At 41.2% G+C, this 26,853-nt stretch overlaps 1 protein-coding gene across 29 annotated transcripts in view; it reads left to right on the top strand.

Moving 5' to 3' along the window:
- The window catches only part of LOC107222358 (basement membrane-specific heparan sulfate proteoglycan core protein), a 125,393-nt gene that overhangs the window by 55,824 nt on the left and 42,716 nt on the right, over positions 1–26,853 (top strand). For 20 of the 29 annotated variants that reach the window (XM_046736079.1, XM_046736087.1, XM_046736080.1 and 17 more), the window contains 6 exons: positions 22,251–22,358; positions 23,182–23,409; positions 24,767–24,883; positions 25,476–25,595; positions 26,134–26,253; positions 26,555–26,668. In XM_046736079.1, the coding sequence (XP_046592035.1) occupies positions 22,251–22,358; positions 23,182–23,409; positions 24,767–24,883; positions 25,476–25,595; positions 26,134–26,253; positions 26,555–26,668 (807 nt within the window). Of the gene's footprint in view, positions 1–2,099; positions 2,235–4,112; positions 4,479–22,250; positions 22,359–23,181; positions 23,410–24,766; positions 24,884–25,475; positions 25,596–26,133; positions 26,254–26,554; positions 26,669–26,853 lie in introns of those variants that run through there. The other 9 variants (XM_046736101.1, XM_046736093.1, XM_046736102.1 and 6 more) reach the window with 8 other exon arrangements.

Below are 26,853 nucleotides of genomic sequence, written 5' to 3'. Positions count from 1 at the left end.
AGCCGAGCATCGGAGCAACCAAAGTTGGAATTGGAAGTTGGATATTCTGCACGAGATAGACAAAGAATAGAGCATGCAGCCCGTTCCACTTGTTCAGTTCCATCCTGTTTAGTTAGGCGGTAATCTATTCCGTTCGTTGCGAGCTGAAGCGAGGAGTAAAAAGCGAGAATCGAAGAAGAAGAAGAAGAAGAAGAAGTGAACTAGATCTCCTTCCCCGGAATCGCGGTGGCTTAATCAGCCGTCCCTTGGCGCTCCTACGGGTGTTAATAATTAGCGAGGCATTCGTCTGCAGATCGTCGAGCGCGTCAACGAGTTTCGAAGAGGATCAGCTACGCGCGCAGCGCGGGAGAATTCAACGGGGGTGAAAAAGCGAGCCGAAGATGCGCGCGCAGACCTCGGCGATCATTTCGACGGGCTTTAGTCGCTCGCACGAGTCTTTCAAAGCCGTTACGAAACCGGCCGAAAGCTCAGCGCGCCAAAGTCAGTCGCGCTACCGCCGCACGGAACTTTCACGTCAAGCCACGCGTTTCGGATTGAGCTTTTTGCTTCGAGGGTCAAGAGGTAGCTTTTCCTTGTGCGGGTGTCCGTTTACGTATTCAGACTTAAGATTAGACGAGAATCGAGAGTATTCGTGGTACTAAGCAGCAACAGAAATTCAAAGTTCACTGTACAGCGTAGTTTGTGATTTGGTTGACTGTTTCGAAGCCTTTTTCAAATCCAATACGCGTCTTGTAATTAGATTGATCAAATCAATATGTGTTTTCTGTGACAAGCAGTTACGGTAGTTCACATATTATCCAAATTCAGTACGAAACGGTTAAAAGCACATGAACAAAAAAAAATACGACCAAAACTTTTATTATCTGTAGTGGGTTTTATATTTTTGAAGCCCTCTGTGTGATTTTTAACTTTTTGTTTGTTTCGTTGGAACTCTTTTTTGCGAAATCGTGAGATTTGTCAACTCGCTTTTCGTTAATTTTGAAACGATGTGATCGACTCTTTAATTCGTGGAAAATTTATACTGTATCAGACTTTGAAAAGATTGCGTAGGAAAGTGGGGGAAAATAAAAATTAAGTATTCAAATAACTGCGGCCTTGAAATCGAAGTAAAATAAGACGAAACCGAATTTCAACGTATCAGCTATTGTCGAAAACCACCGATAGCGTGATTCGATCCCCTATATTTTATTCTGATATCTCAATCGGTTCTTGAGTTATCGCTACAGTGAATTCATCTCAGCGTCACAAAGAAGAATCTTTCAACTCGTATCACGGAGGCATTCACAATTTTCCAATAAATCGCAATTCTCGGATTTCTCCGAAATGCTATTTATTAATTATGCACACCTTCGTAACTGTAGATCAAACTAATTTTTTTTGATAATTTTTCTTCGAAGTTCTCTTGAAGCAGTCTTGAAATTGAACTTTTATTTTTATACATAAATTTATGTGTAATCTACTCATTTACTGCAGACTATGAAAAGTATTGCAGAACTTCCGACGAAAAATCGGTAACAAAATCGGCAGCTTCAAAAATTTACCTCTTTGAAGAAATCAGGCTTCATTTACTCAATGTACAACTTTCACGTGCTGTTTTCCAAAGACTGTAAAGACGAAATTTATTTGAAAGAATTCTCACTAGTTCTTAAATTTTTTTCGAAAATTTTTTTATCACCTCGTTGTCATTTCTCAAAAGCCTTGATTAATCAAATTTTCTTTCACGAAGACCAAATTTCATAAAAAAATTTCAAACTCTCAAATAAATTTTCGCTGTCATCTCAGACTTTGTAAAAACAAACGACGAAATTCAACGTGGATAAAATTTATCCCTCAGAGCGAATTTCGCTCTTAGGCGAGCTTGCAAAGCACCAAACGCCGCTGATTACGATCAGCGGTTTCCCAGCATGCGTTGTCAGTATGAAATCCACGTCAGGTCGCGTCTTTAGTCTCGCCGAACGTCGGTTTCAGGTGGTTTCAACGGGGGGTTACATTACGTTGCGTTACGCTACGTTGCGTTGCGTTGCGATGCGATGCGATGCGATGCGTCCGACGATAACTCCGATCGTCGCTTTCTCCCTGACACCGAGCTTCTCCTCAGTCGTGTCAGCGACGCTGCCTGCCATACTCGCGGCTGTCAGTCGTCGAGGTGATATTCTCCGAGTTAGTCGGTCAGTCAGTCGTTCTCCCGAGCTTTGACTCGATCCGTCCGATTCGGCTTTGCAGCTTGTATTTCGGTACGTTTTCAAATCGGCAGAGCGATTAAATCCTTCGGTTTGTGACTGCGATTTCATATTTCTTACTCGTGATTAAAACACAAACCAGTTTTTTTTTACCCCCCCTATATCGTGTTGATTTTACAATAGTTTTCTTTCTCATTCAACTACGTGAAAACATTATCACAGATAAATTTGATCGTCATTCTTGCGTGCGAATTGTACGAGATTTCTCCGACAAGTTTCAGACCGTCGGGAATTCGAAATTCGAATAGAAAGCGCGCCAGAGTCAAACTCCGTGTAAACCGATTGGGAGTTTAGGCGGGAAATTTGAACCAGCGAAGAATTTCAACCGTTTATACACGGCGTTTCTTCGCTTCTGGCTAGTGGAATTTTTATTTCCACAAGTTTTTACAGTTGGTTTCGTAATTTACTACCGTCCTTCACTGCCAGTGTCTGCAGCAAAGTTCAAGCTCAGGTTTTCCGCGGTATGACGTGACTTTCGACACTCCGGTCAAGATAAGGTTTCAGTTTGAACTTGTACAAAGTTGAGAAATACCGATAGAGCTAGTTCGATTTTAGTGAACTTCTCTTCGTAGCTTTAAATATAGAAATGATAGTCACAAGTGGAGAAGAAGCGCGAGAAATATTCTTTGCAGGGTTGACGTTGAATGCGATATATTAAAAATAGAAAAAAAAAGTAAGAAATCATCGCGCGTTGAGACAGAGAGAGAAGCATAGCCCGAGAATGAAATGAACGAGAAAATCTCGGGTGGGCGTCAGGTCGGCGAGGTAAATCGCAGTAGGGAAGCGGACCTCGAGTAACAACAACGCTTTTATTATTCAGGTGCTGCGTTCCGCGTTACGTTCACAGGTACAACATACGTGGTACGTCAGGTACGCACAACGCTTCAAACAAATCGGACGCGCGTAGCGCAGCCGGCATTTTTGTGTCGTGTATTTAAGGCGCTGAAACCTTTTGTGAGAACTTGCGTAAACGCGCGCTTCTTATCTCTAAATTCTTCATAGAGACTGTAGAGCCTTTGTGTCGTGTTTGTTCCGGTGCTACGTGATCCAATTTTCAACTTTATTCTCTCGCTCTTGCAACTAAAGAAAACACCCAATTTATTCGCATTTATTCTACCGCGGTAGACGCTGCAGTTTTCAAGTCTAATTCCAAAGAGATTGGTTGGACGAAAATCGGTACTTTTCAGTTATTTTATTACGAGGTGAAAAATATGGTATTCGGATTATAAATAACTGCAGTATAGATGTCGACGCTTTAGTCAAAATCAATTTATAATCGTTAAGAGTTCAGTAATTCCGTTCAGAAATCTAACTTCTAAACATTCACTGTCACATCTTTTTTCATCATTCTGGCATCGTTGAATAATCAATTTCAAAACATTGCACCGGTATTGATTACCGTTAAAAAAAATCGTGACATTGAATTCACTATTACTAAAAACGTAAGATAGTCTAATTCTAGTTAAAACGAACCATCGTAGAATGAAATCGAATGATTCTGCAAGATGTTTAACAATTTTAAATCGATTTGGAACGAAGCTTCGATATCCAGACTTTTCTTTTCAATTTTACTTTTTTCTATTTTGCTATTTTTCAAAATATCTCTGTAGCTTGGAAATGTAACAATTTCGTAAATATTGCATATACAACGATCCCATAAAATTTTTATAAAAATCCTCGATTTTTGACCAACCACGTATAATTCCCGGCACAGAAAATAACAGAACTTGTTTCAAAGTGGTCGATTTTTTCGACATTTCACAGCCGTTCGAAAACTTGATTTTCCAAGTCTCGATCATCGCGAATCGCGCGCACGCATTGCAAACCGAAGCGAATTGTTAAACCGCTTCCCACGCCCCCGTTTGTTTTCAGTGTTTCAAGTTCAGCATAAGCCATGCGGATTAGTCGCTTGCAGTTCTAGTTTGTCGCGCTGCACTCGCTCTCCGAGGTGGCAACAACTGAAGTAAAGAAAAAAAAATAAATAAATAAATAAGGTCGCGATCCGAAGGCGAGATAATTTTGCAGTGTTAATTAGTAAGTGAACAAATGAACGCTTGAAGGTGGCAATTCGGAAACCCAACCGTCAAACTTAACAACTGTAAAGGGCCAAGGGCTCCCAAGCATTGTGAGAAATGGGAGGATCCAGATGCTTCGTCTACATCGCCCTGTTTCTGCTGCTCGTCATTTCCTCCGTAGATTCTCAGGGAAGAAGACGGCAAAACAGGACTCGTCCAAGAGGTAAAAACCAGAATTTGGCACGAATATCCGCTGCAATTATAAACCAGTCCTATTTGAAATGTACAATTTTCGCGGGCATTTACGGACGTTTGAAATACCAGAAAACTTTATGCCGTAGCTTTGAGTAAACTCTGATAAATTCTAATTCATTTTTTCTCCCATCCTGTCAACTCGATTCAACTTTTATATTCGACACAAAAGTTTTGTGTTTTGAACACGGGACGGAAAATACCGAAATGCCAATTCCGGACTCCGCTAGAGTGTGAGATTAAGTTTAGAAAATTTCCTCATAGCTTTGCAGGAGTAAAGTCTGGAGCGCTGCTCTTCGGCTCCGTAGAAACATCTATCGGTAGTAATTTGAGTGCCGATTTAATTGTGGTTTGGTTAAATCGATTAGGAGAATAATTACCGACTTGCAGAGAGATAATTGAATCCATTATTCTAATATCCTCTTATTCTTCCAGTACGGGAGGGGGGGGGGGGGAGGGTTTGAATTTCTCCGTAAGGTATTCCGAGTTAGGCGGAAACTGCTGTTAAAGAAAGAATGAGAGAAAAAATTGAGGTGATGGAGGAAAAAAAAAAAAAAACAAAAAAACTATCCGATTACAATTACAAATTAACGATTACAACAATTTCCTTTTCTCTTATTTTTAAACGTTATATGAAAAGTTTGTATAATCTATAAAATGAACTCCGTGTATTTCCCTTTTTCCTTGTCGTCGATAATTATTCAAACCACGAATAAAAGCTTGGGTCAATTAATCGCAGGAGTCGCCTGTAATTTCAACAATTATCCCGTCGATTTCTCTCTCTACATTTTTATCAGTTTATTTCTCTTCTCGCAGGAAAATTATCACGATCTTAATTCTTAGATCACCGCAGAGTTTACCACTTCTTACATAATTATAAAGACATACAAACGAGCTGTTTCCTCTATCTCAAGGACTATGTCTGAACTTTTTCCATTATTGTAGTTCTCGGAGGAAATCATGCGACCGATCTAACCGCTCGATTCCTGCTGACATAACCGTAGCTGCATCCGGTTGCGAAGTTGGATAGATATAGCGGAAACTATTGTCGTATTTTTCTCTCTTTTAGCGATATTTTCTATGTTTTCAATATTTGCAAACACCGGCTCGAACTTAAGAACGAAATGGAACCGGATCGTGCCTATCTAAAGCAAAACAAAGCTCGACGAACTTGAACGGTTTTCTTAATCGCCGCGAGAATGCGATGCAGATGTAAACCCAGTTATTTTGCACGACGTCTGTAATCGCAATTCGTGCAAGGAAAAAACCTGACTAAGTTAAGTTCTGATAATCTTCATTAGCAATACTATCCTCTCGGTGCGATGGGAAAAATATTTTTAAACGATGATTTTTTATCGAGTTCTTTTAGCGACTGATAACACAGGCCTGCGAAATATAACTTCTAATGCCCCCCACTAACAAGTAACTATGCTCTTTTTTTAGGTATTTAGGTATGTTGAATTAAAATACAGCGCATCGAGATTTATTTTTATTCAAGATACGCATATTTACAGATTCTTGAACAATTTTTATGTAAAAAAAATACAATGAATACAAAACTGTTTGCTTAGGTATAAAATGAACAGTATTACTTTTAAAGAAGACTTAAGAGATTAGACGAATCAAAAATATTTGCAATATCTTTTTCAACTTTCTTCAAAACTGCTGTTCAATTTTTTTCTCTGGTACTTGCATGGCTCTAAATATGCTTAAAATCACCATAAACAACAACTACCGAGGGTCGATGAATATTTAAATATCAACACTACCATTAATACATATATTTAACACAGAAAATGGAAGCCGATTCTGGCAGTACTAAGAAAACAGAAAAAAAATGTTCTCAAAAAATTTACGCCATATAATTTTTTAAATATTTTTTTTATAGACTCGTACCTAATACCTACCGAAACTTTTACTCAATTTTGCGGCGGGACCATCGCAGGACTGTGTAATATTTTTTATTCATCCGATTGGAATGAATAACACTTTTATTCTCACTTGTTTCGTTCAAATTTTGCAATCCCTGATTCCATCAGGTGTTTTTTACCGAAACACGTACACTTGACGATGATGCCGCGTTGGGTCGACGTGTAAAAACGTAAGTTGGTTAAGTTGGGTAAGAAAATTCTCGATCGCAAAGCCCAGACGCGACGGGAACACGAATATGGCTTTAGCAGATGTGCTCGACCCTTGACGGCACTGACCCTTGATACTCTTAACAGGTAGACCGGCACTAGTTGACTTTACTAACTGAGATAATACGGTCTCGGTGACGCTCGTGTTAAGTTTCGGGGAAAAAATTTCACTATAAAAACACTGGGGGGGGGAGGGATGAAAAAAAAGTAAGCAAAATAACAAATTTTACGTATATATTCACTTATCCATGATTACGACATTCAAGCTTACAACGCTTCTCTCGTTATTTGTTATATATTGATAATGCATTATTTGCTATTTCCGGCCGCCTTTCAGTTTTCTAATTTCTTTTATGTGAGAAAATATAGCGGAAAAATCGCCCCGCGTCTTTCCTTTTTCAGGGTGGTGGAGACTGGCGCGAGGGTTGAAACTATCTTTGTGAACCTGTAAAGGTAGATGCACACTATACAGGGTTGTACGGAAGTCGGATGTACGTCATACGGCTCGTATATAATATACTCGACATGTACTTCCGTTCCACACTTGAATCGCTGCTCGGCGAACCATTTGCCGAATCGATAAATCGAAACCTACCGATACGTAAAGCGGGTCTATGATGTACGAAAACAGGGGACGCGGGGATTATTTGTTGCAGGAAAGGCAATCGGGGGATTAGTTAATTCGTGCGAAGAGTAAAGAGAAGAAGAAGAAAATAAGAAAGCACACAATTATATTTATGAGACTGAAGTTAGCTACGTTAGCGAAACCAAAGATTGGGGAAAAAAAAATCACTGTTATGCAATTTTTTAGTGACTTAAGTGGCCAAGTTTTGACGATTAAATGAAATATTTTCATCTTATTATAATTTACTGCATTTTGTAAATTCTTAAAATTACAAAATAACGGGTTTTCCGAAATAATATGTTCGATTTCACGAAATCTCCACCGTCCAATTGCGTTTGCTTGCGCGAAACCGCGTATCAAATATATCGATACGTGCACAGGGCGTATATAGGGTAGAAAAGCGTGGAGGTAGAAGATGTAGTGAAATTTTTTTCCAAAAGAATACGATGTGGTTTGGTAAATAACGTATGGATATAATATACATATGTACGTACGTGAAGACAGGGTCGAGGAAATAAAACAGTAAAAATAAGACTCAGGGAATTTTAGCCCCGAAGAGAGAAACCGCTGGTCGGATTTGAAAGGGGGGAAGAGGAGGAGAAAAGTGGGTAGTAGTAAAAGTTGGGAATAAATAAATTCGATGGGGGGAAAGGCATGTGCGTCTCGCGAAAAGTGTGTTTGCTTCTGGGGAATGGCGGCGTCGTCGAAGGGCGAAAAGCAAGCCCAGAGGCGAGGATCAAATCTAATAACCGCGGAGGCAAATATCTCCAGCCGGGAAATAGTGTTTCCCGTAAAATCCATCGCCCTAGACGCGATCAAATCGTTTAAACACCTCGCAAAATATCCTCAACGACACGTTACAAGTCGCTTCTGGTTATTATCACCTTATCCTCAGGGTAAATTTTTTTCCTTCCCTTTATCCAGTGACATTCGATGCTATCGATTATTTTGGTGACAAATTTTCTTCTACATTTTCTTCGTTGTTGAAAAAAAGAAAGGGGATGCAGGTAATTACAAAGCGTCGTTTAGGACGTGTAAAATGAATTTTGAAAAACTGGCAGACCATGGAATTCCGCTAAGTATAAAATAACGTTGAAATGATAATTTAAAACTCCGGGCGTAAACAGTTTTGATTATATGTAGACAGAATAATCTGCAGTCCAGAGAAAATATTTTGCCATAACAATCGCAATGATATTTTTCAACTGCAAAAAACATTTTTTAAACCATCGATAAATATATACGATACCCTTCGATTTTGAAAAATAATTAAACGTTATTTGACTTGAGAATACGTGATTAGATTACTAGTGAAAGTGTTTATTACATTCACGAAGTGGTTAATTAATTTCTCGTGATTGGTAAGTTTATTTTCAATTTCACTCTTTGTCCATGAGTAATTAATTTTTTCGCCAAGATAATATGCTTTATTTGTCAAAAATCGTTATGTATCGAATCTTCTAGACACGTGTGAAATTCAGTGAATCGTCAAACCAACCGAAAAACGCTCAAATTCGCGGGGGAAAAACCGCTCTAATTGATTATCAATTCTGCACGATATGGTGACTTTTTTCAAACCCAAGTCACGTTAACGATGCCAATTTCAATCTCGTATCTTTTTTGCGTCATACCAGCGTTCGAAATGCCCATTCGATTCCTTTGACGTCAGAGCGCAGAGAAGAAGACACGTGCGGAATATTCAATCGGTCGGTTACAATCAAACTCTATTTGACAGGTGTATAGAAATTCCTGGATACCGTGCCACAGGCGCACGGTGATAACTTGGCGTTGCATAATCAGCAAGCAGCATTGCGTAACGCAGCTTCAGCTTCTGTCGGCCGCGCTAAATGCCGCGCTAAAAACGGTTAATCACTGCTGAACCAATTTATCGCCGTTCCTTATTCGCCGCAAGCGTGTTTATTCGTAAGATTGCCGATTCGCTAGCGCCTTTCATTGAACCCTTTATTCACGGAAACTCACACGTATCGTTCGTCTCTCCAAAGCGATTTTAAATTGGCGATGCGCCGCCGCGTCAAACGCTGGCAGCTAATTACGTTTTTAACAGTCGAGAGCCACGTTCACTGACAACGAGCCTGGTGGTCTGCAATTGGGTATTTAAATTACAACAACATTTATCATCGTCGTGACTCTCGAAACCGTGAATTCGTTAACGAGATCCGTTGTAAAGAAGATGTAGCCAAGAAATCAAAAGTCGATCATAATCATTATCGAGTTTCGTAAAATCTGAATCTCAATTTACAGATTTTTTTATCACCTAATATCGAGCACGAAAACGCAATTAACCAATTCGCGGGTGAAATGAATCCGGTTTCTATAGCGTGAGCCAATCTCTATTTTCACCCTTTCTAAGAGTTGTTCGATGAGACGATTGCGGCAACGAAATCCTCGCGATCCTCTGCAGCTGAACCATCGATCTCCAAATTTACTGCTTCCAATATCCGGCGACAAATCGCAGCTTCCCTTACGTATTTGCTATATTCTTACATGGGTGGGATTCCGACTTATAAGACTGACCCGGTTATTAATTGGCGGAGAATTCTCAAGCTCGAGAGAGAAAAGCTTTCACCCTGCGGCTACGAGCCCATCTGCCGCCACGGTTTCTTTTTTCTCCATCTTCATGCCTCACGTTTTCCTTCTTTTCTCATCTCTCGCTGTTTACTTTTCGACGGTTGTTCCCCACTTTGCTTCATTCTTTCTTTTGTTTACACGGTAATTAACGAAGAGATTTAATTTGCTTAAGCCGTTTTTCCGCAGAATCCAGTGTGCGAACATTTCCGAGAAACGAAATCAGGTACATTTCACGTAGAGAAAAATAAGCCTCTTTGTTAATTCAATCGGAAATTTTCTACACCGTCCCAACGTTCAAACTCCCGCCACATTCACGCTGTGCTTCTCATTGCCGCCGACAGATGGACACGCGCTCTTATCGTTCTCACGGTAGAAGGAACTTTTCACTTATCAGAAATTCCTTAACGGTTAATTCCAATCCAAATTCACAAGAATGAATTCATCGGATTCGAGTGTTTAACCTCTTGTACCGACAAAAACTTGAAATTTCATTGAAAATACTCTGGTGTCAACGAAGACAAGAGCTGTCTGATTTATTGTTTGGTAACCATTGGAAGAAGAAGAAATGAAATTATTTGTCAACTTTGTTATTACACACACGCATTGGCCGTGTGAAGTAACCTAGAAGGCTTTAGCTGCACGCAGCTGGGCGAGGCTTGCTTCAGGTATGTGACGGAATGTATTCCTGTCTTTGGCAAAGACGTGAAGTCTGTTCACGGCTGACTTGAGTTGGTGCGTTTTATCTGTGGCTCGAGTGTGTGTTTGCGACACGCTCGAGATGTTTCTGCAATTACGAAAGCGGTGTGGGTGTGGATACGCGTTGCACCTGCAAATTTCAGGGGCGAACTTAACGCCGACTGAACACATATGAGAATTGATAAGAATTGCGTCGCACTCCGGCCGAATTAGGACCTCTTAGAGCCCCACCTTCGGCAGTTGTGCAGCTTCGTTACGCAATCTCAGGTCGAGGAAATATTCTACAGTGCAGCTTCATCACGACGTATCGCACGCATCGACTCCTCATGCATTTAACAACAATCCTCTTGTACCTGAAGACTTATCTCCGAATGATGATCTCATCACTTCTGTGCTTGCGCACCGCGAATACCTGCAAATTTGTCTTCAAACATCGGCTAGTTTCGTATGCAAGACTGATATCTGCTCGTTTTATTATTCATACGAGCATTGCTCGATAGAGTTTCTTTCCTTAAAACTTGTGAAGAAATCCAAATGGTTACAAAATAATAAAAAATCTCATAATCTTGAACTCAGATTGGCCGATCATGTCAGTTATCGTAACCTTCATACTCTGTAACCCAATGACTGTTCATCCCTGAACGTTAGTAGTGAAGGTGCTTTTGGTCTGGATTCCAATCAAGAAAATCATACATATGTCTTCAAACCGCTTGCATAAACTGATCTGTTTCGATAAACATTTTTTTTTTTTTCTCTCTACTACGGTCACGGAATGCAAACTTGGGGATAACTCTTAGGCGCAATGTGTGCAATCACGGTAGAACTATGCTTGGAAACGTGCAAAAGAATGGAAGGTTCAATTCGATTTCATCGCGGATGTCAGGAACGAGTTATTGTCTAGGAGTTGCACCGCTAGTAAATATATGCAGCAGTGGTAACGATTATAATACGAATGCACTCCAAGTAGACGCGGCTAATACCCCGTTAAAGGAGTGACGGAATACCCGAGTGAATTCTCAAGCCGGAGAGATTATTCGAGCGGCATCGTGCCTGCCACTCATCCTGAACGAAGGTTGGAAATCGTGCCGCAAGTCTGTCAGCCGAACGAATATGTGCAACGGTATAAGAATGCGGGACTCGGAGTAGGAAGAGGATGTTGTCCTTGCGTCCGCTCGCTGCATGCCCGGCAATTTACCAATTTTCCAATCTCGAATTCAGCCCGCATCTTTGTTCGCCTTTTCCTGCATCGGAATTTCTCCTTTTTCGTTTCAACCTTCGTCACGGCTAATTGTGCAGAGTCGACTACTCGACGAACCAAGAATCAGACACCCTTCCTCGACTTTTGCGCGTTATCAAACCGCCTCCGTGTACGTACAGCGAAATCGCATCGGTGTTGGATGTTGTACCGCGGGACTTGATCCCCGCAATCGGCTCGTGAAAAATCCCCCTATCTCGCAACCCGATTCGCTCCCTTATCACTGACCCTTGTGTGCAAGCCTCTTCAACTTTCCATGGATGCGCCGTTGTACGTATGTAGAAGTGTGCATATCTCAACTTTCCAACGAAGGTTGCGGTGCACTGCTGCCGTTGACCGCAAGGAAAAACGTGTTCCATGATTAGACGGGTGTTTGAAGGGGGCTGTAATTCGTATCGCTAATTGTATAATTATCCATTGTGGAGGAAATAAAGATCAAAGATCCAATCCGAAGAACGGCCGTAAGACCGTCGAGTTGTAGACAATGTCGAGTCACGTTCGCGTATAAATAACAAGATTTTGCCAGCTTAACAAGTTCAACGATTGTAAAAACAAGCGCGAAATGCCGGGTAATTGGCCTGATGGCTTTTTTATGGTCGCTTGTTAAGCTCGACAATCAGTACAGCGTGAAGTATTTCACGAAACGCGTGTCCGCTTTATACCGAAGCGCACCAATTGCACCAATTGGGACAATCTCGCGTCGGACAATCCTGCAACCGTTTGCGTGTCGATGGAAAAACATTGTCCAAAGAAAAAAAAAATTTTTTTTCAATAGCTTAACCCGTTCATTCTTGCGGTTTGAAATTCGGTACGAACACTAGTGCGGGAGAGGGAAAACCTTGGTTAGAAAAACATCTCGGACACGAGCGATCGTGTGACTAGAAATATTGTATATATTTGTTCGCATATTGACACGTGACATCATACTCGCTGTTATACGTATACGGCCAATTAATAAACATTTTGAGATATCGTTGTTAAAAGTCACCGGAGGAATGCCAGGAGTAATAAAAAAAAAATAAATAAATGTATTATTGCGAAAGAAGAACCTTGGCGACCAATAAATATAAATATGAGGAGAGGCAGAAAAACGAGACTTGCCACCCACTCTACATGCCTGCAAAACGGTTTTCGCCCCCGCATTTATTCCTTCGACCCGTTAACGTCACTTCGTCGAAACGATGTAACGTCATCTGCACCATCGCATGATGCACCATTACCACAAACGCTAAAACAAACCTGCACCCACATCGCGAGCATCGTCGTCTGCAGTCCGCATCATCCTCCGAGGCGACCTTTCCATGCGACAATTCAAATGTCACCGATCAGCGAGAATTTGCCATTACGACGCCGCCGCCGCATCATGCGGACATCGACGTGTGAAATCGCGTGCAGGAATCGCAGGCGTTAAATCATCCCACGCGTGAACGTGCAGTGACATATTCTTGCAATTGTCTACATCGCGTATCGCATACGACACGTATCGCGTATACGTATGTCTGAAGTTAATGAAATAGCGCAAGCTTTATTCTGCTTGACAGAAATAACACAATTGAATGAGATCACTTGAGAAGTGGAAAGAAGGAACTGCTGCATACGCGAAGTGCTTTACGTAAGATAGCATTATTGTCATCGCAAGGCGGAGTTGTTATTCATTAGAAACATTAGCTACTCGGTGAGATGAAATTCAAAGAGCTCGGTGTTTAATTTGTACGAGACGAATATGAATTTTTTTTTTTTTTAACCCGAAATAGCGGCTGTTGTCTCACTTCGGTACCTCATGCAGATCAGGCTTGCGCGTATTGTAATTCCCTCCGTCTTGCAATATTAATTCTCCTCAATTGAAACTGGTATGTAAAAAAAAAAAAAAAAAAAAAAAAACAGAAGCAGAAGAAAGAAGCAAATAAAGAGACGAAACAGGCGATCGCTTCACGACGGTTTGAAAACGCGTCCTCCTCTGTACGAGTTTCAAACTACAAGGTTAATCATCGAATTAGTTTAATGGCTCTGTAACGAAAACGAAACGCCTTTTAGAAGCGTTATAATATATGCTGCTCACGCATCGAGAAAAATAAAAGGGATAAACAAATGCGAACTCTAGATGATTACATACATAGGTGTAATAAAATCTCGCCTATGTGGGAATGATCTCACTATACGACATGACCGTTTCACGTTTGTCCTTGTCACATGGGATTTTACAACTGGCTGACCGCGGGCTTGCGTCATTTTTATTACACTTGACGTTCAACACACGTTTAACATCCTACGCGGCGCCCAGTGTTCCTACTTTATGCAATCGACGAGAATACAATAACCTCGCAATGAACGTTATTCATTCATCTTTGCACTCGACGATTATTACAAAGTTCAGGACGGTTGAACCCCTGCGATGGAATATAAACGATTTTAACGTACCGAGAGGAAACGGTGAAACTTATAGCAGGCTGTGCGACGTTCTGCGCATGCGCAAAGCAATTTAACTCTATTGGTCGACTGCAAGGCAGGGCAGCCAATTCATATGAAACGGGGCATCAGATGTCAGATTCTTCCGCGTTAAGTTACGATGAATCACGGCAGTCATCTGTTCGTTAACGATAAGAGTTTTCCATTCGTTCTCGAATCACGACAATTTATCATCGATTTGAAATCTGCTTAACCTGAAAAAATTCGCATCGACGAAGTTTGAGGTGGCCAGCCTGGGACGAAAAAGCTCGAGCATGCGCAGTGGGACGTTCAACCTGCTAAGTAGCAGGAAGATTGGTCGTATCAAGAATCTTTCTTTTTTCAAATTCTTTTCCATACACATCGTGTGTATCCACCAGCCGGTGCTGGTTTAAGGAGGGAATAAGGAAGGCTGAGGAACTTATATCAGGTCGATCGACACGCGAGGGTCACGGAGACGGGCTGCAGATTATTTTCATCGCGGTTCAGAAGCTACCTGATACCAAGTTCAATTATTGTATCACGTTGACAATGAGAAACGGTCTATCCGATACCCACGAATCCGGCACGAAAAGAGGAGCTACACTAAACTGTTGATTTACGGCGGCCCACCGCCTAGACGTACCTACATATATTCTTATACAATGTCGCACGAGATAACGCTTGACAACAATTTGCCCCCGCGAGGGTTAGACTCTGGGTTAAATCGATTGGGGCCACTTATTGTTGTATTTCTAATTGTAGGCTTACGTTTCGGGACGATTATTACGATTGCTTTTATTGCTCCTTAATTATCCTCCGCATCATTTGACCGTCGATAGGTGGAAAGTTTTATCTATACATCTAGGAATGTATGGGACGTACAATCGTGTCAAAAAATATTCTAAGCAAAATTTGGAAAGGCGTCGTTGAGACTACAATCTGGTGACATTTGCTATTGGTCGAAAAAATTTTCGTACTGCGGGCAAAGTTTAAGAACCGCCGAATTATTCGAGTCTAAATCCAAATTGAGCTCTAATTTTTTTACTTTTTTTTCATCACGTTTTTTATTTCATAAAATTTTGACCTGGCAGAAAGATTCTACTCATTTTGTACCGAACAGAACCGTAAAGTTTCTCCCGATTTCTTAAGGAACACAATCCGAGTAATCGTTTTTATTGAACATTTTAGACTAGGTTCTTACATACCTATATATTATACATGCACATAAATACACGATTCTTCGCCGATTTAGCAAAAAAATATTCAAATTTTATGTACATAGTTAGGTACATAGATATCCATATTTTAGTCGGAGACTTGAGTGCATGAGGTCGCGTTAAGTTGGAAAAGGGGGAACGAGGGAACGAGGAAATCCCGCGTCAGTTACACGAGCTGAACAGGGGAGGGTGAAAATTGAAAGACTGAAAGAAAAAAACAGGCCGAAAACAAAACAAGAACAAAAAAGAAACACGTTAACAACGATGATATAAAAAAAAACAAAATAAAATGTAACAGGGGAGCGTCGAAGAAAAAAAGTCTCTACGCTCACTTTATATTTAAATGAATTTGTTGAACTTTTGCCGAAGCTTTTCTCACCTCGTGCCGGGCGTTTTCATTCATGACGGGAGTGAAGGATTTTCCCATTCGGGATAAAAAAGAATAGATAAAATATTTGAAAAAAAAAAGAAAGAAAAAAGAAACACGGAATCGCGACTTGATAATACCTAATTACTCTACCGGTGACGTTAATTACACAATATACATATATATTATGTTATATATATATCAATCATCGGGCAACAAATACGTGGAAAATTTGCATCTGTGATGTCAAGGAAAACTACCAGATAGTCTTACTTTGTATCACTTTGCGACCGATACTATTTTGCCGACAGGACCCAAGGTTACCGCTTTGTCATCGGTAAGAATCCTGCGGTAGGCTGTTTAGGATAATTTCTAGTTTCTAATGGCCGAATCATAACAGCCACCACCTTCGCCGCGAGTACAGCTCTTGTCAACTGCAAATGAATCCTTGTTTTTCTTCTTCTTTCCTTTTTTATTTAATTATTTTTTTTTTTTCTCGCAACATTAACGAGCGGAGGCGCGTTGGTCCGTGATATGTCATATATGCAGAATCGGTAAGGCAATAGATGAATTAACACGACTATTCTCGACATATTAATTGTACAGCCTAGTCGTCCTTGTAATACGATTGGTTTTAGAATGGTGTTTTTCTTTTTTGTCACACCTTTTTTTTTATTCCAATAGTTTTACACAGTTTATATGAATATAGTATAATTTCCTACGGTATGATATGTAACGTGATTTTATCAAATTTTGTACTGCTTTACAACAGGACTGGTAACAATTTCTTTGACGGTATAGGTATAGGTATGATTTTTTTTCTCCAAAACCTTGATCGGTATACATTTTAGGGGCGAAACATGTTATTCGGAATCACTTCTTTTTTCTTGTTATAGATTGTCAATCACTGTCAGAACATTATTTACTGTTCTAATGCCTGCGGCCTTATACGGATGAATTTAGCTGATTCATTTTTTTTTGGAGTGCCTGAGTGGATTTTTTTTTGGGTGAGGTGGGGATTATTTGAACGGAAATGAAACAGCGAGTGGTTTTTTGTTTTTTTTTTTTTTTTATTTATCTTCTACTGAGTTCTGTCGATTTTCAAACCCGATTGAACGTTTGCTTGAAATGATTTCAAAGAATAAGAAACGAGGTATGGTTGCACAAAGTCAATCTGACTATGCGACAAATCATTGCCTTTGAATATCTTCTACGAAAAATTGGTAAAATTTTGAGTTTATTTCAAACACAGTACCTCGTAATTTTTATGAAATCAGATTATTCTCGATGCGGATGCGGCAGCGGTGTTTAGAGTAAAACGCCGAAAGCTCCCTTCAATATCGACCAGCAATAGCGATTATATGACCGGAGGGTGGAAGTTCGGATTTTAATTTTTTTTTTTCTATATAAATACGTTTGTAAAATCGATGTTAATTCACATAACGATATTACAGCCGGCGTCTATGTGACAATAACTTTAAACAAACCAAAGTTCCGGTACCGAGAATCTGTTGACATAAGCTATACATTATATATGTGTATATATATATATATATGTAAAAATGACAAAGGTGAGAAAATATAATTTCAGAAGTGAGAAATAGGCGTGAGAAGACGAAAGAAAAAAAGACCGAGGCGAAAGTGAAAATGAAGTAATCCTTCAAAGTCGTTAATTAACGAGGTGGGAGAAAAGTATATTGGGCAGTAAAGAAGCCGGCCGCAGGTGTCAGTGGAGCTTCTTCCAGCATTTGATCGCAGTTTTACGAAAGGATAATAATTCCGCGCCGGGAAAGGTTGCGGGATTAAATCGCGGAGGGTAAAGTGCACGCGTATAACGTACAACGTCCGCGGGGCGGTAAAAACCGGCAGAAGCTGGAAAACGACAAGATTTTTCCCGCACCGCAGTCCATTAGCAGCGCATGGACGATTTAGCAGAAGCTCCCGTCGCCTCCGGCTCAGCCACAGCTTTTAGGTCCAGCAATTTGACGCCGAGCGGTGGCTTGTCATGCTAATACGACCGACTTAGCGTCACGAGGCGCGGAAGTGTATCAATTTATTTTTCTACCTTTATTTATTTCCCCCCTGGTTCAGCCCTAGGGGCTTACTTCTTGCGCTTCTACGCACGAGCTATAAATTTACCGGGGCTCTGTTGCGTGTCCGTGTCAGCCTAACGATCGGCCAATTCGTCGTCAGGCATATATTCGCGCGCTTTTAGGATCAATCGGTCGGACCGTCTGAGTCAAAAGTTTACGGAGAGAGGGAGAGGGAGAATCGGTTGTAAGAACTACAGACGTGTTGTTTGAGATGGGGCGAGGTTCAAATTCCAAATTTGAGGAGTTCCGAAAGCCTCAAATTGCGAGCTTTTTCATGGCGAAACTTGGAGTAAAAAAATCAAACTTTGACGAAACATCGAAGCTTCGAATGGTCGAAACTCGACGCTCAAAGTTCCGGAAGGACAAAATGACAAAATTTAAAAACCAGAAACATCGAAATTCCGAAAGATCGAAAATTTTCAGTTCTGTGAATTTCTAGTGGATCGGTTCAAAAACCATACAATTTAATTATTTCGAAAGTATTAATTATAAAACCTTGTCTCAAATTGTTGATATCTTGGCTTCTGTTATTCGGACTTTCTCAGACTCGTTTCTATAACAGAGTAAAAAAGTCGATAATTCGTCATTGTTCAACATCATCGGGTCGATTAAAATTGGCGTTTTTCGAAACGATTTCTTCTAATGTTCTAACTTTTTATTCAGACGGTCCGGTCAATTCATGCCTTATACTAGCGGCTGTAAAAAATCACCACCACGCGAGCGATTACTGATTTTCGAGCTTGCAGACGTGTCTCCGTAATACCGAGGCGAAATATGCGCCCCGTTTGCCGGCAAACAAGACGTCGTAATCTTAATTTTCATTTTAACAGCGCGCTCGTAATTTGCTCGCCGAACTCGGCTCGCGAACCCGGGCAGACTACGAGCGATTATTTCGCTAATTTGCCATAAAAGTAGAAAAAAAAAGAAGAAAAGAAAATGATTCGGTACCGATACGTACGTCACGTAATACGGTAGCTCATTGCTTCGGATTAATACACGTTTAATTTGACCGCTGTCTTCGTGGCAGTGAGGAGAATAATAATTTACGCAAAACTTTGGAATAATGGCTAATTTTTTATAAACTTCCATCGCAAGACGCGTTTCGCAACAATAATTAAAAATTCTTATCTGCTGTCCTAGAATCCAAAATTTCGATATTTTGAATTGTTTCTAGCAAGTTTCCAGGTTTTATTGTCTCCAAAGAAAACGAAGAGGAATCCAAAAATTCACAGGTTTAAACACTTGTTGGTAGAAAAAATTCTTATTCGGTTGAAAATATTTGCTGGTAAACGTTTCTTGAATAATATTAAAACTACAAGGTTTACATCTTCAAGCCACTGATCGTGCATATTATGTTCACAAAATTAAATGCCGGTGCCTTATAAATTTCGTACAATGAATTTTAAATCGAAACTTTTCCAATGTTTATCTCCTTAAACCATTGCGCAGTGACTGGTATAGTGCAAGGTTGAAGTAAAGGCACGCGAGTTGAATATCTTAAATTGTTAGTATACATGTTGAATATGAAATTGATCAAATGGAAATAATATCCCAGTACAGTAATAATATTTCAGGCGATTCGACATTGCGATCACGTTTTTCGATTCTATTTATCGTCTATTGGTCATTGCCACGCAGGAATCAATGAGATCGATTTAAATGTGTCGAATATACGCGTTAAGCGGATTTTAAAAAACTCGTGCTTGGACCACGAATGAAAATTTGTTGGATGGAGTAGAACGAAATTAAAAAATTAAAAAAAAGAAAAAAGAAACACACTCGCGCACACAAAAAACAACTCACCCCACGAACAACATGCAAATAAGAATACCGTTCCACGCAGCGATGAAATATCTGGTTTATTATACCGAACACCAACATTTTTACGGTCCTACAGAGCGGATTCTTTTACGATTCTTTATAATCCCGAAGGGGGCGGGAAACTCGGGAAAGTTTATAAATTGCATCCCCATCCTGACGCAGGCCTGAATTATCCCCTTTTTGCGCAGACTCTCCGCGGCTCGTTTCGCCGTTCGCCTCTTTCCAGAACCATAAGAGCTTGCTAACGAGGCGTGTACAGAGGAAGGACTTCGCCTCCGACATGTGAGCCGAAATAAGAAAGAAAGAGAGGGAGAGAAGGGGTAGGGAAGACTTGAGCCCCGGTTAAGAGGGATGAAATCGAGGAGCCGAAGGGTTGCTGAAAGAGCTGCCTGCACAGCGTCCCTCCTACTTGTAAACGTCCGACGCATGGCTGGTTAACTATCGAGTAGACCTCTCAGATGCGGCTCCAGTTGCTCCTTGACCACCTCGAGAGACGCCGACGCACATTTCGAACGTACTTGAACGTAATTTGAATATCAGCCCGACAGCCACTCGACGAAAACCAAACAGAATCAGAATCCGGCTGGAAATCCGATGCATCTGAGATACGTTATGGTAGACGAAATTTTCGATGGAAAGAAAAAAAAAAAACTACACGTAAAAACGTCATCCATATCCAAAGGTTGACCCGATTAGTCGCACGTTTCACGACTCAATATTTTTTCGCGCGAATTTTGTTATCCGATGGTTTTTTGGAGTCGCCGATCACGAATCTGATGTCAGAATTTGATAATTTCTAAATCCCAAATATCAAAATTTAATGATTCAGGGCGAAACTTGTTACTCGGGGGGACTTTTGGGGTTCTACGAAGTAACAGATATTATTCGAAGTTGTAAATAAGCTGTGACAAGGTTATGACGTGGAAATTTTTAAGGAGGTAAAGGGTTAAAAAACTGATCAACGTTGCTCGTGCGTATGAATGTATACCATTGGTCCAGTAGTGATCTTTTTCTATCACGCGGTGACTTTTTACCGACGAAACAAAACATCCAGTTGGCAAATAAATGAACGAATCACAGTTCAGATCGAGGTATAATTGATGTTCGTAGTTGTTCGCGTGTTCGAGCAGAGCTTTGTATCGATTCACCGACGTTTCAGGTCGGCAATGAACTGAAAGATCACGCGTATCAACAGGTCTATGGTTTCCGAAACCCGTGGAAAGCATGCAACGGTTAGACATATCGCTCTAATTAACTCAATCTCCGTCTCGTTTACCAGAACGGGCCAAATCCCCCGAAGAAACTTACACCTCGTGGGATACGCTGCTGCTTTTACAAGTGCCCGGGCCCTCGTATACCTGTATAAATACAACTTAATCCCGAGTCGAAATCCCCGGCGGGATCGTCCGGAGTTTCCTGTTTGTCCAAACGATTTATGGGTATTTTTCTTGAGCGCCAGCTCGAATTATCCGCATCGTCTTGGGTTGTTTTCATAATCCATTGGTAGAATCTGTTAACGAATGGCTGATCACTTAATTCCTCGATGAATTACGAACGACAGGAGGCTGAATCTTTAGCCTCTGAACAATGCAAATTCAACTTCGAATACGGATAACGAAAGTTTGATAGTTGCAGGATACAGCGTCCTCCGTTACACAGATTAGAGTGCACGGCATTGCGGTTCCCGTAAACGAGCAAGAAACGAGAGGTTAATGTTTTCATTCGCCGAGTGGTTGCTGCTGGCTCGTCGCGAGCTGATATTAAGCTCTGCAACGCTTCGCGCGCTACCGGAGCTTTTTGCGCTTTTATAACCTTCTTTTTTGCCCCCTGCGACACGGTTTGAAACGCGTACATTTATAAACGCCGGATATGTACGCAGAGCGTGAACTACGCGAAGCTTTTCTCCCTATCCAAACCAGCTCAAAACGATGGGAGGAGAAAAGCTCCGTGCTTTTTTCCCTCCCCGCTTCTTTACCGATATTTCGGGAACGATTGACCTCGTTTGGCGATTAAATTTCTGGAGAACGTGCAACTGATCCCCCTGCGGACCGTCGCCTCGCCATAACCCTAATTTAATCACAAATGCCGGCGAAAGCTGATCGTGTGAGGTCGATCCTCGGCCTTCCCTTGAGGCGAGATGCCATCCTTGAAGGGCACTTGGCCTCACTGTACCCGCCGCTTTTTCTCTCTCCTTTGAAACACAACGCTCAAACTTTGGGAGGGAGAGCTTTAGGAGTATTAAATACCCGCTCGTTGTCAGTCTCGGGAGCTTTCAATGGCCCGAAGAGGAGGGTCCTTTAACGCGTGACCCACTCAGCGTTGGCCCCCTTCGATTTTTCATCCAGCTTTCGTCAATTAGTGTGAGAATCTCGACCGTGATACGCATTTTGTTATCTATCGGCGCTTCGTCGACGATACAAAGGCACTGTCGTTCATTGTATAGATAATTGGAATTTATTAGTCAACAAGATCCGTCTTCCGTGTATGTAACGCTGTTTATTTCTATTTCTTTCAGCTTGTTCTGACGGCGAATACAAATGCAGAAACGGACAGTGCATCGGGAAGGAGCTGCTGTGCGACGGAACACCGGACTGTCGAGACAGATCCGACGAACTCACCTGCCGTAAGTATTCACACGGGTGTTTTCATTCTCTGATATTACAGCAGGGATCCCAAGGGCTGCTAAATGCGATGCTAACGGTATCGAGAAACGTGAAACAAATAAGACACATTTACAGTCGTAAACATTTTACACGAATACGCACGATATACGCTCATTGGTTTGCACAATTATTCCACCACATCGAGTTTCACGATAATTTCATCGATTTTGTCTTAGACAAAAGCATGGAAAATGGTGTACACAGCATTCCCTGCAAACTCCAAACACCAGGTTTAACCTTACTGTTTTGAATTTTTTTGAAACTATTTCAGATGATCGTGTGGGTCTGTAAATTTCATAGATTTTTTAAACCTTTATCAAATGGTTGTCGAGTTATGAATATTCAAACATGTTTGCAGTTTCGCTTTTTTTCTTGTAAATTCCTGAAAAAGTTTCGATGAAATTCAATATTGCGAGATTAAAACCTGGTCGAGTGATTCAACAGCTGTATTATCCATATCCAAAACGTTCTTATCCACACGCTGTCCGGGTTGCATGCTGTTATGGTTTTTAGGATTAATACGCATGTAATTAAACACCGTCGAGAATAGCGAATAGATTTTTTTTAATGTGTCATACAAGAACCCGCGGTGGTGGGGAGAAAATAGCAGCGATAAACGCGAATCGATCGAACGATCAAAGGCGCGGTTGGTGTTTCTTCATATTTGCGAGAGACTTTCGGAAAAGTCAAGAAGTTGGAGATTAAGAAACAGCGTAAATAACCGCTGAACGATGGTATTAAAAAATGTTGTCTTACGACCGTTGCATCATCGCGTATATTTAGAAGAACGGCCCAGTCTCGACGATCTGGACTATGATTTTACGATCGGAGAGGAGTTAGATAAAAGCTTTGGAAACGCGATTGGCGTTGGGAGTCCGTCGATCGTGACGGCCCAGGGCGAATGCCCGATCGACAATTGGCCCTGCAGAACTGGCAAACAGTGCATTCCTGCATGGCAAAGATGCGACAACGAACCCGACTGCGACGACTTGTCCGACGAGGACAGCTGTGGTATGCATGCTTCCCTATTTACTAACAAGTAACACGGTGCGATTCGTCGAAGAAAAATGCGAATTCGGTCGATCCAGTTGAGTGGAAGCGCGACTGAAACTTCAAACTTGTTTTTGGATGACGTGAAATTTTTACATCATCAGTAAAGATTCGTGTCGCTTGGATTGACAGGACTCGGCATGATCTTGGATATTAGTTTAAATCGTGTGAAAACTTCATTGTGTTTTCCAAAAACGCAGGTATCTTGGTAGTCATGATATCAAAAATTGTTCGGATTGAAAATTGAATAGCCATGTTTGTTTTGTATCATACCAGAATTTAGAGTCAATATTCGTAAAAGATAGACTGATTGTACGTGTAATCAATCCAAACTGGCTGCAGACAAGTACTTGATCCATGAACCTTAATTGATGGTTAAAATGTCACGCAGTCAATTGAAAGAGCTTTTGGTGTATCACTGATGCGTCCCCTCGACGAAAATCCGGTTCGAATTTTCCATAGATTCACAATAAATTCGTAACAATTTCAATCTCGCGAGCCGATCTGTCAGTCCCCGCTGTTCACGTGATTTCTGGGTAATTTCTTTTCGCAAGCTCCGGTAATTACCGTTACACCTGCTACGCGCAAACTCGTCGAGTTTTAATCCGGCGGTTAAAATCGCGCGCGACTGTCAACCGCTGCTTTTAAATTCTCCGTAATACCCTATTCGGCCTGATTACGCGCGGGCTGGACAATCACGGTTCGAAAAGCAAAAGAGAAAAAATCCAGAACAAAAAACAGTGCCACGGGTGTAGTGAGAAGCGAAACAGCCAATGATGTATTCCCGGGGTGTTCGTTAATTCTTTCGTATCTGTGACGGCTTTCGTCCCGAAAGTGACGCGCCAGAAACACGTGTAGACTCAACACCGATCCATTTCCGATAGCCAAGGACCGCGTGACGTCAGCGTCGCCTGATCTGGAGAACAGCAGACGGTGTGACATTCGTAGAATTGACCGTGGATGCTGCAGTAAAGATGTTCCCGTTGGGAGGAGAAGTGTCGTTGTCTCCTCTGAAATGCGTGTCAAATTCCTCCCGGAGATCTTATCGTAGTTATAGCTGGGACTTGGATTGCCTCTAATCAAGCAGCACGCTGCACCGCTGGAACGATGAATAACAGCTCACGATGCACGATCGCTACTAACAACCAACTAATAAGCTTTAACCACTCTGCACCGCCCTCGTCCTAAAGACGAGAGCAAACAGTCAACGTAACGCAGTGCTAACGTTTTGATTTTCCTCACGCATGCCCAACCTCCACAACGACCGCATCTCCTTCAATGACCATTTCGAACCAACGATTCACTCAACGACCGCCAGGAACGGCCTGCGATCCTCAGTCGGAATGGACTTGTAATAACAACCAGTGTATTTTGATAAGCCAGAAGTGCGACGGAGTCGCCGACTGTCAAGATCGGTCCGATGAGCAAATCTGTCGTAAGTCACTCTCCTCGAACGAAGACCCTTGCCCTGCACTTCCGCAATCGGGCTTCGGCTTTTCGTGTGCTCTACGACTTTCACTCGTGCTCAGCAGCTTCCTCTGAAGCTGAAGTCACGCTACGTTCGTCGATTCGTTATCTTCTCTCTTCCATCACCTCGAGTCTGGACTGTGTCTTAAATGTGTCTTCGTCTTTCTTCTTCGGATACAAACTTTCTTTGTTAACTCTCTTTGATCAGCTCATAATGTTGATTCCCTTCAGAGTCGATCACTGGATCTCTGTCATGACAGACTTTCCTCGATTCTTCGTACTTCTTAAAAGTTTATTTTTCTGTAACCTGATTGTCTGTTTCTTCTATAAGAACGTACGTCTATTGTAGTCTCGGCAATGATCTTCTGGTTTAAATTGATTTGGCCTACTTTCCTCTTTGTCGTTATACGTGTTTCGTCCACGTCTCGTGCCGTTTTTTATGGGTTCTCTCTACCTTTCTCACTCTCACTTTCTCTCTCTCTCGCTCTCTTTCTCCCTCAGACACTTGTGTGAATATCGAAGTTTTACGTATACAGAAAATATTGTCACGTCTATTGCAGCATGCAGCGAGGCCCAGTTTAGGTGCAATAATGGATACTGTGTACCGAAAATACGACGATGCGACGGCTTCAACGATTGCCAAGACAGATCCGACGAGATGAACTGTACACCACCTGCACGTACGGTTGACTAAAAGCACGATAGCGTTAAGAACAAACATTCAACTAATATAATTCCTCAGTTCTCTGGTGAGATTAGTGGTCTACTCTATTGGTACTAAAGCCATCGAGATGAACTGATTCGCCTGGCAACAAGCATGTCGAATAACCCTTAACGTTCCCGAAACCTTGACTCGTTTTCAAAATTTGTTCAACTCCTTATACGTGATGTGATTGACTTTAAATTTTGCCAACCAGGTACCGCGACTATTCCAACTGTATTAAGTGTCGTGAGGAACGAGATGTATGTGTTCATTATACAGTCTTTCAAGATAATAATATGAATGAAAGCTGATGCAAACAAAGTTTTGCGGTAGATTCTTTTGCGAAGAACTAAATTCAATGAATTGTTTTTGGTAGTGGGTTAAGATACATATATTGACTGTTATAAGGTGAATTAGATTCCGTGCAATGATTTGAATTATGAATTTCCTCATTTATTTTCACCTGTTTCGTTTACTCTGTTCATTTATCTTGTTTTTCGTTTTCGCGATTCTAGCACGATGCAGGCCTGACGAATTTGAGTGTCACAATGGAGAATGTATCATTGATACTCAGGTCTGTGACCGTGTCCGCGATTGTGCCGATGGTTCTGACGAAGACAACTGTGGATCCGAGGGTATTTTATTATTTTATAATTTCCAAGTTGTGATTATAATTTCTTGATTATACCACAGATTACTGGATCAATTTTATTTCTCATGGTCACCATACATTGTTCTGAATTTCTCGCGGGTGTGACCGATTCAGGCATTTTTCTGAAATCGGAAGCCATTTGTCCGTCAAATATCGACTTACAATATACAGCATCTGGTAAAAAAAACTTGTCGGAACACAGAGCAAATCAAGTACCAAAGACAACGAAACTTTAAATGTTATATTCGACGAAGGTAACAACATTTCCTCTTTTGTATTTGCAGGTCAAGTGTGCAGTTCAGAAGAGTTCCGATGCAACGATGGAACCTGCTTGAGTTTGAATGCGCGTTGTAATTCTATCATAGAATGTTCTACTGGCGAAGATGAGGAACAATGCGGTAAGTGCAAAAGCATGATAAAGAAAAGACTGAAAATACCTAGCGTAAAATGAAGAAAAATAATTTCTCTTATCACCATCATGAAGTCTCTTTTCACATTCACCCTCAATGCAACCGTTCCAAGTGACTTCTTCAACGAAGTAAATCGACCAGAAGATGTAGCAACGGAATGATTGATTTATACT

This window comes from Neodiprion lecontei, chromosome 4 (assembly GCF_021901455.1).
Source record: "Neodiprion lecontei isolate iyNeoLeco1 chromosome 4, iyNeoLeco1.1, whole genome shotgun sequence".
NCBI lineage: Eukaryota > Metazoa > Arthropoda > Insecta > Hymenoptera > Diprionidae > Neodiprion > Neodiprion lecontei.
This window is presented reverse-complemented; position numbering and strand designations above follow the sequence as displayed.